The sequence below is a fragment of the Cicer arietinum genome, chromosome 3, assembly GCF_000331145.2.
Source record: "Cicer arietinum cultivar CDC Frontier isolate Library 1 chromosome 3, Cicar.CDCFrontier_v2.0, whole genome shotgun sequence".
NCBI classification, from domain to species: domain Eukaryota; kingdom Viridiplantae; phylum Streptophyta; class Magnoliopsida; order Fabales; family Fabaceae; genus Cicer; species Cicer arietinum.
The window spans coordinates 6,366,241-6,387,870 of NC_021162.2; the positions used below are offsets into that span (position 1 = coordinate 6,366,241).

The 21,630-nt window shown below is 38.9% G+C and overlaps 1 protein-coding gene across 1 annotated transcript; it reads left to right on the forward strand.

Annotated features, from left to right (window-relative positions):
- Nucleotides 1-6: 6 nt before the first annotated feature.
- Nucleotides 7-19,934, forward strand: LOC101502201 (auxin transport protein BIG). The gene is made up of 11 exons (XM_073366697.1): nucleotides 7-4,848; nucleotides 7,470-8,087; nucleotides 8,184-8,364; nucleotides 10,482-10,716; nucleotides 10,797-15,329; nucleotides 15,413-15,635; nucleotides 15,842-16,240; nucleotides 16,328-16,471; nucleotides 16,961-17,986; nucleotides 18,279-18,782; nucleotides 18,971-19,934. Exons 1-11 carry the CDS (start codon nucleotides 19-21, stop codon nucleotides 19,793-19,795), a joined length of 13,518 nt encoding a protein of 4,505 aa, XP_073222798.1. The 5' UTR covers nucleotides 7-18; the 3' UTR covers nucleotides 19,796-19,934.
- The last annotated feature ends 1,696 nt before the right edge of the window (nucleotides 19,935-21,630 follow it).

The window sequence follows — 21,630 nt, forward strand, 5'->3', positions numbered from 1 at the left end:
TGTTAATATGAAGATAATATGTCTGATGGTTCTATCCCTTCGCACGAAGACGGGAAGATTGGGCTCATCCATGAACTATGCTTTGATCTTTTGCACAATCTTCTCACAAACCATGCATTGAGTGATTCACTTGAAGACTACCTTGTGGAGAAGATCCTGACTGTTGAAAATGGTGCCTTTAGTTATAATGATAGGACCCTCACCCTGCTTGCTCGCGCATTGTTTAGTAGGGTTGGTTCTGCTGGCAGTCAGTTGAGATCCAAGATTTGTAAGGGATTTGTTGCCTTTGTTGTTGAGAAGGCAAAATCTGTGTGTGTAAACTGCCCAAGCATCCATGAACTCGTTGGTACTCTTCCTTCATTGTTTCATATTGAGGTAGTTCTTATGGCCTTCCACTTGTCCTCTGAAGGAGAAAAGGGAGTGATGGCAAACTTGATCTTTTCAACCCTCAAAGAAGTTGCTAACCCAGTGTTGGATTTGAACAGCTCACTGTTAACATGTTGGGCTTTAGTGGTTTCAAGGTTGATTTTAGTTCTTCGTCATATGATATTTCACCAACAGACTTGTCCGACATCTTTGCTTGTAGATGTGCGGTCTAAGTTGAGGGAAGCACCACTGTCTGGCTCATCTTTTCTAAATAAGGTTAATGATCACATGTCATCTTGGTCATCAACTGCACTAAAAAGCATTGCAGGTGGATTGGTGGGAGATGAGGTTTTTGTTAGTAGCTTGGTTGGACAACTAATTGATGTTTCCGAGTCTTCTGCTTCACATAGTGTGGATGATTTTGCGATAGGCAAATTAACTTTGAATTGGAAGGACATATATTTTACTTTTTCACTGATTCTTGGATTTTGGAGAGGCAAAAAGGCCACTGCAGTGGAGGATCAAATTGTTGAAAGATATGTTTTCAGCCTTTGTTGGGATATTCCTTATACAGGCTCTGAAGCAGACAATCCAGTTATATCTTGGAATCAAGGGCACGCTGTGGATCTATCAGATATGTTGCATTTTTTCCACTTCAGCCATTTACTCCTTGGTCATCCAGAGGTCTTTGGGAACTTCACTACTATTCCAGATGTTATATTGAGCTTGCTTCAGCATTTAAATGCTTCACCCATACCAGAAGGCATTGAGGAATTAGGTTGGGATTTCCTAAGAAGTGGAATGTGGCTATCTCTAGTGCTTTCATTCACTAATGTTGGCATATGGAGATATTGTATAGACAATGTGATTTCTGGACATGGTCTAACCTGGACTGAGAATGGGGATGAGAAATATGTTAAACTTGCTGGAAGCATGATTTCCTCCATGATTGACTCTGCTCAATTTGTCTTGCTACTACGGCTGCTCTCATCCTTGCTAAACAAGCATGTGCAAATTTATCAGAAAGCTTTTCTTGATGTCTTAAGTTACAAACAAAAGGTGGCTCCTGAGTTTTTACCACTCTTACTGCTGAAATATACTGGAATTGACAAAAGCCTGCAGGATGAGCTCCTGGAGAGGAGTGGCTCGAATGCAGGTGAGTTGCAGTCTGTTTTGAGCCTCATATCTCGGTTGGATGCTGCTGTTGATAAAAAAGCTTCAAGAATTCTTCCCAGAGCTTATTGGGAGTGCATATTGCAGGGTTTTCCTTTAACTCATTCTACTTCTAGTGCAACTCTGCTCTCTTGTGTTCTTAGCATAAGAGGAATCATCTTTGTTCTAGATGGGTTACATAAAATAAAAGAAGCAGGAAGAAATATTGACTTGGAGACTGAAGTCTTTTCACAAATTATTGATACAATAATGAATATCAAGTGTGATAGAATCTTTGAAAGTGTTCATGGGAAATGTGACACTATCTATCACAGCTCAAGTGCAGAACTGGAATTGTCAAACTATACAGACCTAGTTCAAATGAAGCAAATGGAAGTGTTTTTGAAGGACATGAATGCTAGAGGAGCAAGTGACTGCTTTGTCCATGAATGGATAATCTGCAAAATTGTTGAGATTTTAAGCAGTCTTAGAAAAGAACCATCAAAGTCTGTTATATTTCACTTTTGTCTTGGTGTTGAAAATGTACCAGGGCAGATGAGTAAGCTTTTGCAGTTGCATCTTGGTGACTGTTTGGTTCTAATTGATTCCCTAGATACATGTTTCTCTGAATCAGTGAATGTGAAAGTTCTTGGTTTCTTTGTGGATCTTCTATCAGGCGAGCAAATTCCTCATCTCAGAACGAGGATACAAAGGAATTTTCTTGACAGAGATATACAGAGCGTATCTAAATGGTTGGAGAAAAGGCTTTTAGGAAGCATAATGGAATCTGATAGTGGGGTGAACTGTGCAAAGGGGAGCTCCATTTCACTTCGGGATTCAACTATGAATTTTATTCTATGCCTTGTATCACCACCATCTGAACAACAGTCAAAAGAGTTGCAACATCATATTTTCAGTTCTGCACTCCTATTACTTGATAATGCTTTTTTGCTATTTGACATACATGTGGCAAAGTCGTATTTCAGTTTCATTGTTCAAATTTCAAGAGGAGAGTTCTTGATGAAACAGCTTTTGACGAGGACTGTGATGTTGATGGGGAAACTGACAGGCAATGAAAATCTCCTTCCAGGACTGAAGTTTCTATTTGGCTTTATTTCAACTGTCTTGAGCGAATGTGGATCTGGTAAAATTTGCTTGCAAAGGATAACTAAGAACTGTTACTCTGGCAATAGTCTTGGGGTGGGGGGACATGCTTCTGCTCGACTGGTTGGATCCAGAAAAAATTCAGAGACATTCGTTGTTTCGGCCAATCAAGAAGGAGGATCAACTTCTCTAGAATGTGATGCTACTTCGTTAGATGAGGATGAGGATGATGCAACTTCTGATGGAGAGGTTCTTAGCATAGATAAAGATGATGAAGAGGATGCCAATAGTGAAAGGGCCCTTGCCTCTAAAGTTTGCACATTTACTTCCAGTGGAAGCAATTTCATGGAGCAGCATTGGTATTTCTGCTATACATGTGACCTGACTGTATCAAAAGGTTGCTGCTCAGTCTGTGCAAAGGTTTGTCACCGGGGTCACCGTGTAGTCTATTCACGCTCAAGCCGCTTCTTTTGTGATTGCGGAGCTGGAGGTGTTAGGGGTAGTAATTGTCAATGTCTGAAACCACGGAAATTTACTGTAGATAACATTGCACCTGTTCGTGGTTCTAACACATTTCAGTCATTTTTACCCTTTCCTGAAGATGGAGATCAGCTGCCTGATAGTGATTCAGATTTTGAGGAGGACATAAATTCAGATGTAGATAACTCACTCAGATTATGTATTACAAAAGAGCTTCAAGAAGGGATTCCATTGTTACTGGAAGAACTTGATGTTGAGAGTCAGGTGCTCAATCTTTGCTCCTCCTTGATGCCATCAGTAATTAGTAGACGAGACTCCCACCATTCTAAGGATAAGAAAATCAATTTGGGTGAAGACAAGGTGATTTCTCATGGCATTGATCTCTTGCAGTTGAAGAAAGCTTATAAAAGTGGATCATTCGATCTCAAGATAAAAGTTGATTACTCTAATGCCAAGGATCTCAAGTCACACTTAGCAACTGGTTCTCTTGTAAAGTCCTTGCTCAGTGTTAGTGTACGAGGTCGTCTTGCTGTTGGTGAAGGTGATAAAGTTGCTATATATGATGTTGGACAGTTAATTGGTCAGGCCACCATTTCACCTGTGACCGCTGACAAGACCAATGTAAAACATCTTTCTAAAAATGTTGTACGCTTTGAAATTTTACAACTTGCGTTCAATCCTGTGGTTGAGAACTATCTTGTTGTAGCTGGTTATGAGGATTGCCAGGTCCTGACATTGAATCCGCGTGGTGAAGTGATTGACCGCCTTGCCATTGAACTAGCTTTGCAAGGTGCGTATATTAGACGGGTGGAATGGGTTCCAGGCTCACAAGTTCAATTAATGGTTGTGACTAACAGATTTGTCAAGATATATGACCTATCTGTGGACAACATCAGTCCAGTGCACTACTTCACTTTGTCAGATGACATGATTGTGGACGCCATTCTCTATACGGCTTCCCGGGGAAGATTGTTTCTTGTTGTTCTGTCAGAAAATGGAAACATATTCAGGTTTGAGTTGTCAGTCAAAGGGAATGTTGGGGCTGTGCCATTAAAAGAACTTGTACAACTTAAGGGAAGAGAAATTCATGCAAAGGGATCATCATTGTACTTCTCTTCAACTTGCAAGCTACTCTTCATATCTTTTCAAGATGGTACCACACTGTTGGGTCGACTTAGCTCTGATGCAGCTTCCCTAATAGAGATGTCTTCTGTATTTGAGGAACAAGAAAGTAAGCTGCGGCCTGCTGGAGTACATCATTGGAAAGAATTGTTGGCTGGAAGTGGATTATTTGTTTGCTTATCAACTGTGAAATCAAATTCGGCCCTAGCGGTGTCCATGGAGGAACATGAAATGCTTGCTCAGAGTATGAGGCATTCAGTTGGTTCAACCTCCCCTATAGTTGGTATGACTGCATACAAACCATTATCAAAGGATAAAATCCACTGTCTTGTCTTACATGATGATGGTAGCCTTCAAATATATTCCCATGCTCCTGTGGGTGTGGATGCTGGTGTCGTTGCAGCATCTGAGAAAGTTAAAAAATTGGGTTCTGGCATCCTCACTAAAGCTTATGCTGGCACAAATCCTGAATTTCCTCTTGACTTTTTTGAGAAGACTGTATGCATCACACCGGATGTGAAACTGGGTGGCGACGCCATCAGAAATGGAGATTCTGAAGGAGCTAAACAGAGTTTGGTAAATGAGGATGGTTTTCTAGAAAGTCCCAGTCCTGCAGGTTTTAAGGTATCCTCATCCTTTTGCAGTTCAAAGCAAATATATTTCTGTACTTTGTGGCATACTCTTTTTTAGTCCGAGAATAGAGATAACTATAGAACACCGTAGCCTAAGGGTGTGTTTGGCAACTTTTAAACACTAGATATTTGGGTGCACTCTGACTGGATTTTAGATATAGATTGTTTGGTTATCACATAAAATTTAAAATAGCGAACAAAGTTTAAGGTCAAGCTAGCTCTTAAAAAGTCTGCTTTTTTTATTCCTCTAGTCCTACATTATCCAGACCCATTCTCTTTCTCTTCCTGTTCGTTTTCTCTTCCCGTTACCTTCTATCTTAGTGTGGTAATTAGATGAGATCCAGTTGTCGGACCAATCGTTCCTCTAATGTCTATAATAAGCATGTCATGTTTTTTGAATTTTGACTATGCAATCTTCCACATGCTCAATATTAGAATTAGTTTTGAATCCCACCTAAAGAGGCTTTTGTTGCATTGGAATTATTTTTAAGCATTTTTAGACCAAACTTAAACCTTAATGTTAAACTGCTTAGTTTTTGTATATATTTTTCTAACTAGTTCCAACACCACCATTTTAAACTAGTTTAAAAAATTGCCAAACACTCCCCTATATGTTATTAGTAATGATACTTGTTATTCTTCTGAAAGAGGAAACAAAATGAACTTTTTCTAATAATGTGGTGCTGGTCCTTGTAATTGATACTCCATGGAGGTGATATAATTTTATCGTATCCCATAACTTACCAAATATAGGGGAAAATGTGTGTATTCTTAGAAGTGGAATAAGAGTGTGTTTGGATAATAATTTGCAAAAAGTGGTTTGATCATTGAGAGAACTTTTTTTTTTTTGCTTTTATCAAAACCATGATTTAAGACTCAAAATGATGTTCAAATATAAGCTAACATGATTTTGACAAACATGTTTGTTGATGAAACTCAATACATCCCACACTGTGAAACTGGGGTTTGAGAGGCACAAAGAAATGTACTAGATTGTATTCGATTCATTATAATCCAGAAACTTCAACCTGGAATTGTCTCTTCATAGCCTTGTTTTCTTATTTAGCGGCAATCAGTTAAATACTTCATTGTTTTCTACATATTTAGTTTAATGCTATTGTTAAAATTCAGTGTATGTTTTAATTATTCCTTGATTGTGCAACATCCTAGACTAATTGTTAGTAGTGCTAGTCAATACAACTTCCTAGACATTGAATGTATTTATTGAAGTATCATTATACATAGGAAGGTGTATGATTTCATTAGACACATAAGAAATACATAAAACACATATTTTTACATGGTATCAGAGCAGGTTCTGATTATGTGACCCATTTCTGTGCATCACTACCGCTGTCGACAAATGCTGTCGGCAGCACCACCTTCTTTTTCAGTCTTTCAATTTTTGTCTTCATAAAGTCATCTGTCGCCGTCAACTCCGGCTGCCTTTCTAGCAACCAGCCACAACGCTACAGCTGCCTCAAAACCGCTGCCTTCACTATGTCTTTTTCAAGTGACTTATTTTTTTCTTTCAAACACAGCTGTGCTTTACACCAGCTGTCACTGTCACTGTTCTGTCTGTTTTTTTTTACTTTGTTACAGCTGTGTTAACACCAGCTGCCCCCTTTCTAGTGCGCTCCAAAACCAACATACACCGGCACACAGTCTTCCGGCGAACTTGACGGTGCTTTTTCCATCGCCAACCGATCATGCGCGTCCGTCTTCTCTATATGTGGGTCCCACGTGCCTCCACCAAATCCGCGCGCGAGAGCACATGCACATGTCTCCCACCACCTTCTGTGGGTCTTTTAATGATTTGGTGATTTTCAGCAACCTCTCATCTTTCAACTCCCCTTTACGCATTGTATTTGCTGCTCTGAGAACTTAATTTCATGGACAAGGTACCATTTGTTCAGACAATCATTTTATTCCCACCGACGATCAATCTAGTGGTGACTCTATTCCCACATATGAATCATATTAGTGGCGCGTTTTATTCCCGCCGATGATCAATCCGACAGTGACTCTTTACCCACACATGAATCATTAATGGTGCCTTCCCTTCTCAAACTAGTCCAACAGTTGTCAACCTTAGTTTCATTTTTTTTTTTTTGTGATAAAATGTTTTGATGTAACAAGCTTAAAGCATATTACGTTTTAGCCTGAGGGGGAGTGTTAAAATTCAGTGTATGTTTTAATTATTCCTTGATTGTGCAACATCCTAGGCTAATTGTGAGTATTCTTAGTCAATACAACTTCCTAGGCATTGAATGTAATTATTGCAGCATCATTATAAATAGGAAGGTGTGTGATCTCATTAGACACACAAGAAACACATAAATCACATATTTTTTACAGCTATAAATGATTCAGAATTTATCTTTTATAATCGCATGGGTATTATCCAGAATACTGTAAAATAGATTCATTTTAAAATGGTTACATGGGAGGTGAATTCTGTTTCTGCTATGATGCTGTTCCAAACCATTACATTTTGTGACAATGCTATCACTGCAATAATGGCAGCTTCTTTTGATGTTGTGTGTCTGTCTTTCATGTGATTGCATAAAGCATTTTTGTTTTCCTAATTTCTTCCTTTATGCATTTTCACAGATATCCGTCTTCAATTCAAATCCTGATATTGTCATGGTTGGTTTTCGAGTTCATGTGGGTAATACATCAGCAAGCCACATACCTTCTAGTATTTCTATTTTCCAGAGGATTATTAAATTAGATGAAGGAATGAGGTCCTGGTATGATATTCCATTTACTGTTGCGGAGTCTCTTCTTGCGGATGAAGAATTTACAGTGTCAGTCGGGCCAACCTTTAATGGCTCATCACTTCCCAGAATAGACTCACTTGAAGTTTATGGCCGAGCTAAAGACGAGTTTGGTTGGAAAGAGAAAATGGATGCAATTTTAGATATGGAAGCAAGGGTGCTTGGTTTGAATACATCACTCAGTGGATCTGGAAAGAAGCGTCGAACAATGCAATCTGCTCCTATTCAGGAGCAGGTTATAGCAGATGGGCTTAAGCTGATTACCAAGTTTTATTCATCATGTAGGCAACAAGATTGCACAAGGCTCGAAGAAGCAAGAACAGAACTGGGAAAACTCAAGTGCAAGCAGCTACTGGAAACAATATTTGAGAGTGACAGGGAACCTATTCTGCAGGCTTCTGCTAGTCGTGTTTTACAAGCAGTTTTTCCCAAGAAAGAGATATACCATCAAGTAATCTTTATAGTATCATTTGGTTCTATATTTTGTTATTTCCGCTTTATGTCAATGTTATGATAATTATTGCTATCTGGACTACTCTCACATTAGGTTAAGGATACCATGCGGCTCCTTGGAGTGGTCAAATCATCTTCACTACTGTTGTCAAGGCTTGGGATAGGTGGTGCTGCAGGAAGTTGGATCATTGAAGAGTTCACTGCTCAGATGCGTGCAGTTTGTAGGATTGCATTGCAACGTCGTTCAAATTTAGCAACATTTCTGGAGACAAATGGTATTGTTGTGTTCGATGATTGAATCTTAAATAAATACATGATAACTACTCATGCTCGGTCAATTTAAACAATTCTTTGCATGCAATTATTTTATTGAGATGCTTCTATATTTCTTTTATGTAGTAATTTTTGTGAAATTTGTAATTCAACTCTGTTGAAGTTGTGGGATTTAGAGAAAATGAGGAAAGAAAATAATAAGGGTTTGAATATTATTGATAATAGTTTTAATGCTAACTTGATTACAAAAGATTCAATACTAATCTCTATTTATAGAGAAACATAGACTCAATCCTAAATCAGAAACAAATCATAATAATAAAGAGAGATATTTTAAGATTCTCTATGATTATAAATTGATCATAGAAAATAAATCAAGATACTCTAATATAATATAAAAGATACTACAAGATATTATAAGATATTTTCTAATATTCTAACACTCCCCTTCAAGCTAAAACTTACTAAGTTTTAGCTTGTTACAAGAAAATTATGTTTTGTTCTGCAAAATAATAAAAAGGATGAAAAAGCAACTCAGGGATGCAGGTGAAGTCAGAGAGAATTGCTATAAATATAGCCTAGCTAGATAGCCGGTATGATCATCAACCTGAGAGAAATTCATGACAAGCAATTGAACAAAGCAAGGTCCGTTCTTCTAAAAACTGCATTTGGATGCTTCAAACCAATAATATTGGAGAGGCGTGCTTCAAGGAGAGAAAGGCAATGCTAGTACATCTGGGACAAAGATGGGGCCAGTGCATCTGGGACAAATTGCCAAGATAAAGTGAGTCATGAAAATAAAAGACACCGTCAAAATAACTATCAACGGAGGAAGAAGTCATCACTAATATGATTCATATGTGGGAAAAAGGACACCACCAGAATGATCGTCGGTGGAAATAATAGCCACTGTTATAACCTATTAGTAAGAACTAAATTGCACGACAAATACCAAAGAAGAAGCAGCGCAAAACAGGAGAGACAATGGTTGTTTCGGAAAACTTGCTGGAAAACTTTTCCAGCAACGACAGCAGATGGAAGGCAGCAGTAGATGGCGGATCTTGGAGGCACATGAGCGAAATTATGATTATATTCCCTAACTGTTGGAAACTCGGCAGCGGAATAGAGACGGAATCGTTCAAGGAGGATCGAAATTGGGAGATTCTGCACACATTAGAAGTGGTTGTGTCGGAAAACTTTTCCAACAGCGACCAGAGGGAGCAGCAGACGGCGGCGGCAAATCTACTTGCATGAGAGATTAGCAGCGTGGGAGAGCACGTGTGACGGCTTTTGGCGACGCGCTTTTTGATATGACCTGATCTGTAGATGATGACGATGTTCGCAGGAAAATTTGCTGGAAATAGTGGCAGCAGCGGCAGTAGCGAATTGAACAGAAAACGAGTGAAACGTGTCGGAATGTTGAAAAAGAGAAACTATGATTATATTCCCTAACTGTTGGGAACTCAGAAGCGGAATATTGGCAAGACAATTCAAGGAGGATCGAAATAGGCTCTAGATACCATGTTGAAGTTGTGGGATTTTAGAGAAAATGAGGAAAGAAAATAATAAGGGTTTGAATATTATTGATAATAGTTTTAATGCTAACTTGATTACAAAAGATTCAATACTAATTTCTATTTATAGAGAAACATAGACTCAATCCTAAATCACAAACAAATCATAATAACAAAGAGAAATATTCTAAGATTTTCTATGATTATAAATTGATTATAGAAAATAAATCAAGATACTCTAATATAATATAAAAGATACTATAAGATATTATAAGATATTTTTTAATATTCTAACAAACTCTATTGAAATTAAGAATTTTATTTCAACTAAACTTTCAAACTGATTCTTGGAATTATTGAGTTGATATAGCTGCCTCAATCAAATCTGCTGTAAGAATGGGTTACCAAGGTTTTATATTTTTTTATGCATAGTGGGTTCTTGCTACATTCTTTTTGTATGCTACCTATAGATTATGGTAATTTAAGTGAATGATGTACTATTATTGTGAATCAAGAGAATAGAGTAAATATTGAATAGTCATTATGTCCAATGTGGATGTAATTGCTACGACTCTTACATGATAAAACTACTTCTACTGGTGTAGGCTCAGAAGTGGTGGATGCACTTATGCAAGTTTTATGGGGAATTTTGGACTTTGAGCAGCCCGACACTCAAACCATGAACAACATTGTTATGTCTGCAGTTGAACTTATTTATTGTTATGCCGAATGCTTGGCCCTGCATGTAAAAGATTCAGGAGTGCACTGTGTAGCACCTGCTGTTGTATTACTCAAGAAACTTCTTTTTTCGTCTGATGAAGCTGTCCAGACTGCTAGCAGGTGTTTTTTTTCTTCTCATTCCATTTTCTTTTTGTATTCCAAATTTGATGTTCAGGTTCTTACATTTATTTTTCTTCCAGTCTGGCCATATCTTCAAGATTGCTTCAGGTCCCTTTTCCAAAGCAGACATTGTTAGCTCCAGATGATGGTGTTGAGAGTGTAGTGTCAGTTGCTGGATCAGCTGACACAAGTGCTAGAAATAACCAAGTCATGATTGAAGAAGACACTATCACTTCATCTGTTCAATATTGTTGTGATGGTTGCTCTACTGTACCTATACTTAGGCGAAGGTGGCATTGCACTGTTTGTCCAGATTTTGATTTGTGTGAGGCTTGCTTTGAAGTACTAGATGCTGACCGACTTCCTCCACCACACTCTAGAGATCATCCTATGACAGCAATTCCAATTGAAGTGGATTCAGTGGGAGATGCCAATGAGTTTCACTTCACACCTGATGATGTTAGTGACTCGTTGCCTGTACCAGCTGATAGCAACGTGCAGAATTCTTCTCCATCAATTCATGTCTTGGACCCCAATGAATCTGGAGAGTTTGCTTCTTCATTGACTGATCCTGTCTCAATCTCTGCTTCAAAACGGGCAATAAATTCCTTACTACTTTCTGAGCTTCTAGAACAATTGAAAGGATGGATGGATACAACCTCTGGAGTTCGGGCAATCCCTGTTATGCAACTTTTCTACAGGCTGTCATCTGCCGTGGGTGGACCTTTCATAGACAGCTCAAAGCCCGACAGTTTAGATTTAGAGAAACTAATCAAATGGTTTTTGGATGAGATTAATCTCAACAGACCATTTGTAGCCAAAACTCGGTCATCATTTGGAGAAGTTGCAATCCTGGTCTTCATGTTTTTCACATTGATGCTTAGAAACTGGCATCAGCCTGGTAGTGATGGTTCCATGCCAAGACACAGCGGAACTACTGATGTTCATGATAAAAATGTAATCCAACTTTCTTCATCCGCTTCGACCACTTCCAAGACTTCAGTAGATGACCAAGAGAAGAATGACTTTGCATCACAGCTGCTTCAAGCTTGTGATTCTCTAAGGCAGCAATCTTTTGTAAATTATTTGATGGATATACTGCAGCAGCTAGTGCATGTTTTCAAATCTCCTATTAACAGTGAAGGTGGGCATAGTAATGCCGGACCTGGATGTGGGGCTTTGCTTACAGTTCGTAGAGATTTACCAGCTGGTAATTTTTCACCTTTCTTTTCTGATTCGTACGTCAAAGTGCATCGAACAGACATCTTTATGGACTACTACAGGCTTCTACTAGAAAATGCTTTCCGACTGGTGTACACACTTGTTCGGCCAGAAAAACATGACAAGACTGGAGAAAAGGAAAAGGTCTACAAGTTGTCATATGGTAAGGATTTGAAGCTAGATGGATATCAAGATGTTCTCTGCAATTACATCAACAATCCTCATACCAACTTTGTAAGAAGATATGCCAGGAGGCTTTTCCTGCATCTCTGTGGGAGCAAGTCTCACTATTACAGTGTACGGGACTCGTGGCAGTACTCTAGTGAAGTCAAGAGACTTTATAAACACATAACCAAGTCTGGTGGTTTTCAAAACAATCCCATTCCATATGAAAGAAGTGTGAAGATTGTGAAGTGCCTTTCCACTATGGCAGAAGTAGCAGCTGCACGTCCTCGGAACTGGCAGAAATACTGTTTAAGGCATGGGGACATTTTGTCATTCCTGATGAATGGAATATTTTATTTTGGTGAGGAGTCTGTTATTCAGACTCTTAAACTTCTCAATTTTGCCTTCTACACAGGAAAAGATGTTGGTCAGACTTCACAAAAAACAGAGTCTGGAGACTCAAGTTCAACCAAATCCAGTATTGCATCTCAAGATTCGAAGAAGAAAAAGAAAGGTGAAGATGGGGCTGACTCTGGTTCAGAGAAGTCCTATTTGGATATGGAGGCAGCAGTAGATGTCTTCACTGACAAGAGTGGCAATACCTTAAAGCAGTTCATAGATAGTTTCCTTCTGGAGTGGAGTTCAGTTACTGTGCGTGCAGAGGCTAAATTAGTTTTATATGGTGTCTGGCATCATGCCAAACCAACGTTTAAAGAAACTATGCTAATGGCTCTCTTGCAGAAAGTCAAGTGTCTCCCAATGTATGGCCAGAATATTGTGGAGTATACAGAACTTGTTACTTGGTTGCTTGGAAGATCCCCTGATACTAGTTCAAGACACAAGATTTCTGAACTTGTAGACCGTTGCCTGACTCCTGATGTAATCAAGTGCATCTTTGAGACACTTCATTCACAGAATGAGTTGTTAGCTAACCATCCAAATTCTCGCATATATAATACTTTGAGTGGCTTAGTGGAATTTGATGGATACTATCTTGAAAGTGAACCTTGCGTTGCCTGCAGCTCTCCAGAAGTACCTTACAGCAGGATGAAGCTAGAATCCCTGAAATCCGAAACAAAATTCACTGATAATCGCATCATAGTGAAATGCACTGGAAGTTACACAATCCAGACTGTGACCATGAATGTTCATGATACCAGAAAGTCAAAATCAGTGAAGGTTTTGAACCTATACTATAATAACAGACCAGTTACTGACTTATCAGAGTTGAAAAATAACTGGTCTTTATGGAAGCGTGCAAAAAGTTGTCATCTTGCATTTGATCAGACTGAGCTTAAAGTTGAATTTCCTATTCCAATTACAGCTTGTAATTTCATGATTGAACTGGATTCATTCTATGAAAATCTTCAGGCGTTGTCTCTTGAACCATTGCAATGCCCACGATGTAGTCGTCCAGTCACAGATAAGCATGGTATATGTAGCAATTGTCATGAAAATGCATATCAATGCAGGCAATGTCGCAACATCAATTATGAGAATTTGGACTCGTTTCTGTGCAATGAGTGTGGGTACAGCAAATATGGGCGGTTTGAGTTCAATTTCATGGCGAAGCCAAGTTTTACATTTGATAATATGGAGAATGATGAAGATATGAAGAAGGGATTAGCAGCCATAGAGTCTGAGTCAGAGAATGCTCATCGGCGATACCAGCAACTTTTGGGCTTCAAAAAGCCCTTGCTTAAAATTGTATCAAGCATTGGTGACAGTGAAGTAGACTTACTGAAGGACTCTGTGCAGCAAATGATGGTTTCTTTACCTGGCCCGTCATGTAAAATTAACCGTAAAATTGCTCTTCTTGGAGTCCTCTATGGTGAGAAATGCAAAGCTGCTTTCGATTCTGTCACCAAAAGTGTCCAGACACTGCAAGGGCTACGCAAGGTGCTGATGAATTATCTGCACCAGAAGCATTCTGATAATAGCGTGGCTTCAAGATTTGTGGTTTCCAGATCACCAAATAACTGCTATGGCTGTGCAACCACATTTGTAACACAATGCCTAGAACTTTTACAGGTGCTAGCAAGGCATCCGAATTCTAAGAAACAACTTGTTTCAGCTGGCATTTTGTCTGAGCTATTTGAGAATAACATTCATCAAGGTCCTAAAGCTGCCCGTGTCCAAGCAAGAATAGTACTTTGTTCTTTATCTGAAGGTGATGTAAATGCAGTTACTGAGTTGAACAGTTTGATACAAAAGAAAGTTTTGTACTGCCTTGAGCATCATCGCTCCATGGACATTGCAGTGACTACACGTGAGGAGTTACTATTACTTTCTGAGGTGTGTTCTTTGGCTGATGAATACTGGGAATCAAGATTGCGTCTTGTATTTCAGTTATTGTTTTCTTCCATTAAGTTGGGTGCCAAACATCCTGCCATATCTGAGCATGTCATTCTTCCTTGTCTGAGAATTATATCTCAGGCATGCACACCTCCAAAACCTGAGATACCAGATAAAGAACAAGGCCTTGGGAAGTCCTCTGTGAAGACGAAAGATGATATTTCTCAAAATGTACCTGGGTCCTTGACAGGTGCTGTCGGTGTCGGTGGAACAAAGACATTTCCAGACTCATCAGAAAGAAATTGGGATGCCACACCTAAGACTCAGGATATTCAGCTACTGAGCTATTCAGAATGGGAGAGCGGAGCTTCTTATCTTGATTTTGTTAGAAGGCAATACAAAGTGTCTCAGGCGGTTAAAGCTACAACTCAGAGGTCAAGACCCCAACGTCATGATTACCTGGCTCTTAAATATGCTCTGAGATGGAAGCGCCGTGTTGGTAAAGCTGCTAAAAGTGAGTTATCAGTGTTTGAGTTGGGATCATGGGTTAAAGAACTTGTTCTGAGTGCATGTTCACAATCTATCAGATCAGAGATGTGCTCACTCATTGGCTTGCTTTGTGCTCAAAGTTCATCCAAGCGATTTCGGCTGCTGAATCTAGTGGTTTCTTTGTTACCTGCAACACTTTCTGCTGGTGAAAGTGCTGCAGAATATTTTGAATTGCTATTCAAGATGGTAGATTCAGAGGATGCTCTTTTATTTTTGACTGTTCGGGGGTGTCTACGGACAATTTGTACTCTAATTACCCAAGAAGTAAGCAATGTTGAGTCTTTGGAAAGGAGCCTACACATTGATATAACTCAGGGATTTATCCTTCACAAAATCATAGAGCTTCTTGGTAAATTTCTCGAAGTTCCAAATATTAGGTCCAGGTAAGATTGCTGCTTGAATAGTTTTACTTTTGAGGTTAGTTTTTTGATTTACATCATCTCATCGAAGTAAATTTTTATTCCAGATTCATGCGAGAGAACTTACTTTCTGAAGTTCTTGAAGCTCTTATTGTAATTCGTGGTTTGATTGTTCAAAAGACAAAGTTAATAAGTGATTGCAATCGTCTCCTTAAAGATCTTTTGGATAGTCTTCTACTAGAAAGCAGTGAGAATAAGCGACAATTCATAAGGGCCTGTATCAATGGTTTGCAAATACATGGGAAGGAGAGGAAAGGGCGTGCTTGTTTGGTATGGATTAATTTAATTTTTCATTTTACCAAGTGTTATAACTTGTTCTTTTCTCTAAAGTTAGTTGTGGCAATTTTCTATCCAACAGAGTATCTGTTTGGTTATATACGATTAGATCTAACAGAGATGTTAGATGTTAAATTTATTGTAACCTTTTTACTTAGGGTCCTTATAATCTTTGATATGATCTGCACCTGCTTTTGCAGTTTATCTTAGAGCAACTCTGCAATTTGATCTGCCCCTCAAAACCCGAGCCTGTATATTTGTTGGTCCTAAACAAGACACATACTCAGGAAGAGTTCATCAGAGGATCAATGACCAAGAATCCATATTCTAGTACGGAGATTGGTCCATTGATGCGTGATGTGAAGAATAAGATCTGCCATCAGTTGGATTTGTTAGGTCTTCTTGAGGATGACTATGGAATGGAATTGTTGGTTGCTGGAAATATCATTTCTCTTGATTTGAGCATTGCACAAGTTTATGAGCTAGTGTGGAAGAAATCAAACCAATCTTCTAATGTGACTAATTCGAACTTGGTGTCGTCAAATGCTGTAACCTCATCTAGATATTGCCCACCTATGACAGTGACTTATCGCCTCCAGGTGTGTTTCTCTACCGTGGTCATGTGAGTCAGCTTATTTGTTTAAACATTTGGTTTTGAATTTATTTCTTATGTATACAATTTCTAGGGATTGGATGGTGAAGCAACTGAGCCTATGATTAAAGAACTGGAAGAAGATAGAGAGGAGTCTCAGGATCCAGAGGTTGAGTTTGCGATAGCAGGTGCTGTTCGTGAATGTGGTGGACTGGAGATACTGTTGACCATGATTCAGGTAGACAGGATTGCTTTCTCTTTTTATTCGTGAACTTGGTTTCCACCCACCCACCCACACACACAAGTCAAGCCAATAAATCCTTTGTTCTGTTTGATTTCTTATCTTTAACACTCTGTAGCCTCTCTTTGAGCACTCGATAGGATTATGCTCTAAAAAGTCAATTTTGTTGCCTAATAAACAAGATCACTTTAGAGAGTGTTGTTTTTTTATAGAATGAACCAACAATAGTGTGCGGTGTTTCAAAAACGAAGTTGTAGTTAGCATTCTTCTTTTGTAATTGCCTTGATGATATAATGTGTCTTTTGATCGCTATTGTTTAAGGCATCTACTTCATAAAAAAATTGTGGTTATCTTAGTATTTTTTATTCTTACAGACATTCTCATGCACAACTACTCTGTATCTTTACTGATTTTCGTAAAAGTCCCTTTCTACTACTTGCTAACTTAAATTGATAATATAGTATTCTCACTTTTCCTGATTTACAGCGTCTGAGAGATGATTTCAAGTCCAATCAAGAGCAACTGGTTGCAGTTCTTAATCTTCTTATGTACTGTTGCAAAATTAGAGAAAATAGGCGAGCGTTGTTGAAGCTAGGAGCTTTAGGTTTGCTTCTTGAAACTGCAAGACGGGCTTTCTCAGTTGATGCCATGGAGCCAGCTGAAGGCATACTTCTGATTGTTGAAAGTTTGACTTTAGAAGCAAATGAAAGTGACAGTATAAGCATCTCACAAGGTGCCTTTACTGTCACTAGTGAAGAAGCTGGGACAGGTGAACAAGCCAAGAAGATAGTTCTTATGTTTTTGGAGAGATTATCTCATCCATTGGGGCTTAAGAAATCAAACAAACAACAGAGGAACACAGAGATGGTTGCTCGAATACTGCCTTACTTGACTTATGGTGAACCTGCTGCAATGGAAGCTCTAATCCAGCATTTTAGCCCGTACCTGCAAGATTGGGATGCGTTTGACCGTTTGCAGAAAAAACATTTGGACGATCCAAAGGATGATAATGTTGGCCAGCTAGCAGCAAAGCAAAGGTTCACACTGGAAAATTTTGTTAGAGTTTCAGAGTCACTTAAGACAAGTTCCTGTGGGGAGAGATTAAAGGACATTATCCTTGAAAAAGGTATAACTAAAACTGCAATGAGTCATATGAAAGATAGTTTTGGCAATACTGGGCAAACTGGCTTCAAGACCAGTGCTGAATGGGCTCAGGGTTTAACACTGCCTTCCATCCCTCTTATATTGTCTATGCTGAGAGGTTTGTCAATGGGTCATCTCCTCACTCAAAAGTGTATTGAGGAGGAAGGTATCTTACCCTTGTTGCATGCTTTGGAAGGAGTTTCAGGAGAAAACGAAATTGGGGCAAGGGCTGAAAATTTGTTGGACACACTATCTAACAAGGAGGGCAAAGGAGATGGATTCCTGGTGGAGGAGGTGAGTAAGTTGCGGCATGCAACTAGAAATGAAATGAGGCGCCGGGCTTTGCGTAAGAGAGAGGAACTGCTTCAGGTATTTTATAGACTATAGTATTGTTTCAATTGTCCAAACTAAAATTTACTTACATTATTTTTAGATTTTCATAAGTCGTCATTTTCTATGACTGAAAAAAGGAGATTGGGGACTATTAGTCTATTTTGTTTCATCTCTTAAACACAATGGTTTGATACAAAATTGGAGATTGTGCTCAATATTTTCATTTGGCTTGGGCAATATGCATGGCATTGTGCTACTTGTTTAACTTGAAATCTATTAGAAACTGAATTCCTGTTCTCTTTTGTCTTGTCTGTTGTGTATGATGCAGGGGCTAGGAATGCGACAAGAAATGTCTTCAGATGGGGGTGAACGCATTGTTGTTTCCCGGCCTGTCCTTGAAGGTTTAGAAGATGTGAAGGAGGAGGAGGATGGGTTGGCATGCATGGTGTGTCGGGAAGGATACAGTTTAAGACCTACTGATTTACTGGGTGCTTACTCCTACAGCAAGCGTGTGAATCTAGGTGTAGGCACTTCAGGAAGTGCTCGAGGAGAGTGTGTTTACACTACCGTCAGTTACTTCAATATTATTCATTTCCAGTGCCATCAAGAGGCCAAAAGAGCCGACGCTGCCTTGAGGAATCCTAAGAAAGAGTGGGATGGAGCAACACTTAGAAACAATGAATCTCTCTGTAATTCTTTATTCCCTGTCAGAGGTCCATCTGTTCCACTGGCACAGTATATCCGCTATGTTGACCAACACTGGGACAACCTTAATGCTCTTGGACGAGCTGATGGAAGCAGGCTCCGCCTGCTGACTTACGACATTGTTCTGGTATGTTATCCATCTGCCTCAACATGTTATCTTTTTGTAGTTTTTAAATGATGAATTTGACCGGATTCATTTCGCTTGGTTTAAATATTATCTATAGAAGGTTATCCCTGCAAATATTTCTACACTGCTTGAATTAAGTGATTTTTGCCTGACTCTGGTGCTTATATGCCTTTTGTCCATGTTTGTAGATGTTAGCTCGGTTTGCAACAGGAGCATCGTTCAGTGCGGATTGCCGAGGTGGGGGACGGGATAGTAATTCTCGGTTCCTCCCATTTATGTTCCAAATGGCACGCCATCTCCTTGATCAAGGAAGCCCCTTGCAGCGTCGATCGATGGCCAGGGCTGTATCAGCATATATAACCTCTTCTACATCAGATCTCAGACCTTCTTCTCCATCTGGCACCCCACCTACATTGGGGACAGAAGAAACTGTCCAATTTATGATGGTGAACTCGCTTCTCTCAGAGTCTTACGAGTCCTGGCTGCAGCACCGTCGTGCTTTTCTGCAGCGTGGAATTTACCATGCATATATGCAGCATACACATGCTCGGACTACTGCTCGCCCATCATCCGTTTCAGCTTCCGTACAGGGTGTTGAATCTGGAAGTACTGGCCAAAGTGCTACAACAGAATCAGGGAAGAATGATGAGCTTTTGTCTATCATTCGTCCAATGCTTGTCTACACAGGTTTGATTGAGCAGTTACAGCATTTCTTCAAGGTCAAGAAATTGACTAGTACAACATCTACAAGTGGAGCTTCATCTGCAACAGAAGAGGAAGATGAAAGTGGGAACATCGAAGGGTGGGAGTTGGTTATGAAAGAGCGACTTTTGAACGTAAAAGAGCTGCTTGGATTCCCGAAGGAGATGCTTTCCTGGCTTGATGACATTAATTCTGCTACTGATCTGCAGGAGGCCTTTGACATTGTAGGGGTTCTTCCTGAGGTGTTGTCTGGCGGGTTCACTCGGTCCGAAGACTTTGTGCAGGCTGCAATCAATGCAGGGAAAAGCTGAAAGAATAAGACCCTTTCTTTTCATGTATTGAAATATTAAACAGCATATCTTATATTCTCAGAATGTAAAACGCTTATGTACTATGTTCTTTTGAATGCTCAATGCTGATATAAAAATGAAAAAGGGTTATTGTGATGAAGCATGGGATAAGGTACCCTGATAACAACCATGTTTTAATCAAAGTATAACTACTAAGAGCGAAAAGTATCAATCTGATGAAACCAACATGATACCTGTCAGTTTCTAAAAAAATTTGGGTTTCTGTAGTCGCTCGTCCCCACACCAATGTTGTTGCATATGCTTTAGCTTCTAGAAGTTGGGTGGGAAATATCACTTATATGTTTTTTCCGTTATATGCTTTTGTTTCATTACCAAATGAATACTATCTTTGTAGGTAACTCCTTAGTATCATACAACTCGCATTAGAGAAGCAATCAGATTAATCATGGTTTAGGATATTTCCCGTCAATATGGCTAGAAATCAGTTGAGAGGAATTTAGGTTTAACTCAGTTCAATTTGATAAGAATTAGTTCAGCTTGGAATTTGACTCGAGTTCATTACTTATCTTGATTCAAGTTCACAAATAACTCAATTCAGCTCGAATCAAATGAATTGAAATACAATTTTTTTTAAAGGAACAAATGTGTTCCTTCAACTATAGCTTATAAAGCTTATGTAATTTAATTGAACTATGCATAAAAATAAATTTTAATTGACATAAGTTTTATCTCAACAATATGAGTTGTATTGTTTTTAGTAGTTTAAATGATATAAAGAACTTAATATTAGTTTTTCAAATGGTTTTTATTTCGTTTCAAAATAACATTTACAATGTGTTCAACATTACCTTCAACCATTTTAATATTTACACTGAAATTAATTTTGATTTAAATATGTGCTTGATCCTTACAATTATAACATTTTATTTATTTATTTTGATTCTCAAAATTTGACAATTTTTCTAACTCAGTGTTTGTGCTTGCTGATTTGAGATTAATTTACTTTGAGTGAGTGCTTCTATAAATATAAACTAGTTATAAATTCAAACAACATACTCAGTCCCAATAACTTACAACATTCCATCATTGCCTTTGTCCTTCAAAGTATGGCTGAATTTCCTTCAAAGGTGGTCTTGATGTCCTTCATGGTATTGTCTGTTTTTCCTTCAGCATGGTGCTTCATTGTCTTCAAAATTATAATCGTTGAGTTAAATTTTAGCTGTTGAGTCGGTAAGCATCACCGTTTCACCGCCAATTTTTCTTTTCTTTAATAGAATCTCCTTCATGAACTTGGCGTAAGTCGGCATCTGCTCTAGTGCTTCTTGCCACTCCTTGTTATCACGACATTGACATTATTTCGCGGATTTGGAATTGTGTCACTAGGCAAACTTCTAGGCGCTCTTTGTGCTATTTGTTGAGCAAGTTGACCAAGTTGGGTCTCTAGATTCTTTATTGAGGCTGAGTGATTTTTCTGGATGGCTCTTGTCTTCAATGAAAGAACTTGTGCTTGTTACTAACTTCTCAATAGCACTCTCCCAAACAGCTTTTTGAGGTGGAACTTGATTTTCTTGAGTTTCTTGTTGACCTTGAGACCCACCTTCCATGAAAAATTTGGATGATTTCTCCAACCCGGATTGTACGTACTAGAGTAGGGATTATTCTGCTTCCCGTTATTACCCACAAAATTCATCTCTTCTAGTGCTTATGTATCATCTTCATCTGGCACTTCACAAGCTCCATTTTTGTGTGCTCCCCCACAAAAGTCACAACCAGTATGTTTCATTAATTTGATCGGGACCACTTGTAGTTGTATATTTAGAGCTGCCATCCCTTTC

Excerpts from the sequence above, each read along its gene's own strand:
- LOC101502201 (XM_073366697.1), top strand. The coding sequence starts at position 19 with ATGTCTGATGGTTCTATCCCTTCGCACGAAGACGGGAAGATTGGGCTC. Across the intron at positions 8,088-8,183 it reads AGAAAGAGATATACCATCAA|GTTAAGGATACCATGCGGCT; the intron begins GTAATCTTTATA and ends CTCTCACATTAG. Across the intron at positions 15,330-15,412 it reads GTTCCAAATATTAGGTCCAG|ATTCATGCGAGAGAACTTAC; the intron begins GTAAGATTGCTG and ends TTTTTATTCCAG.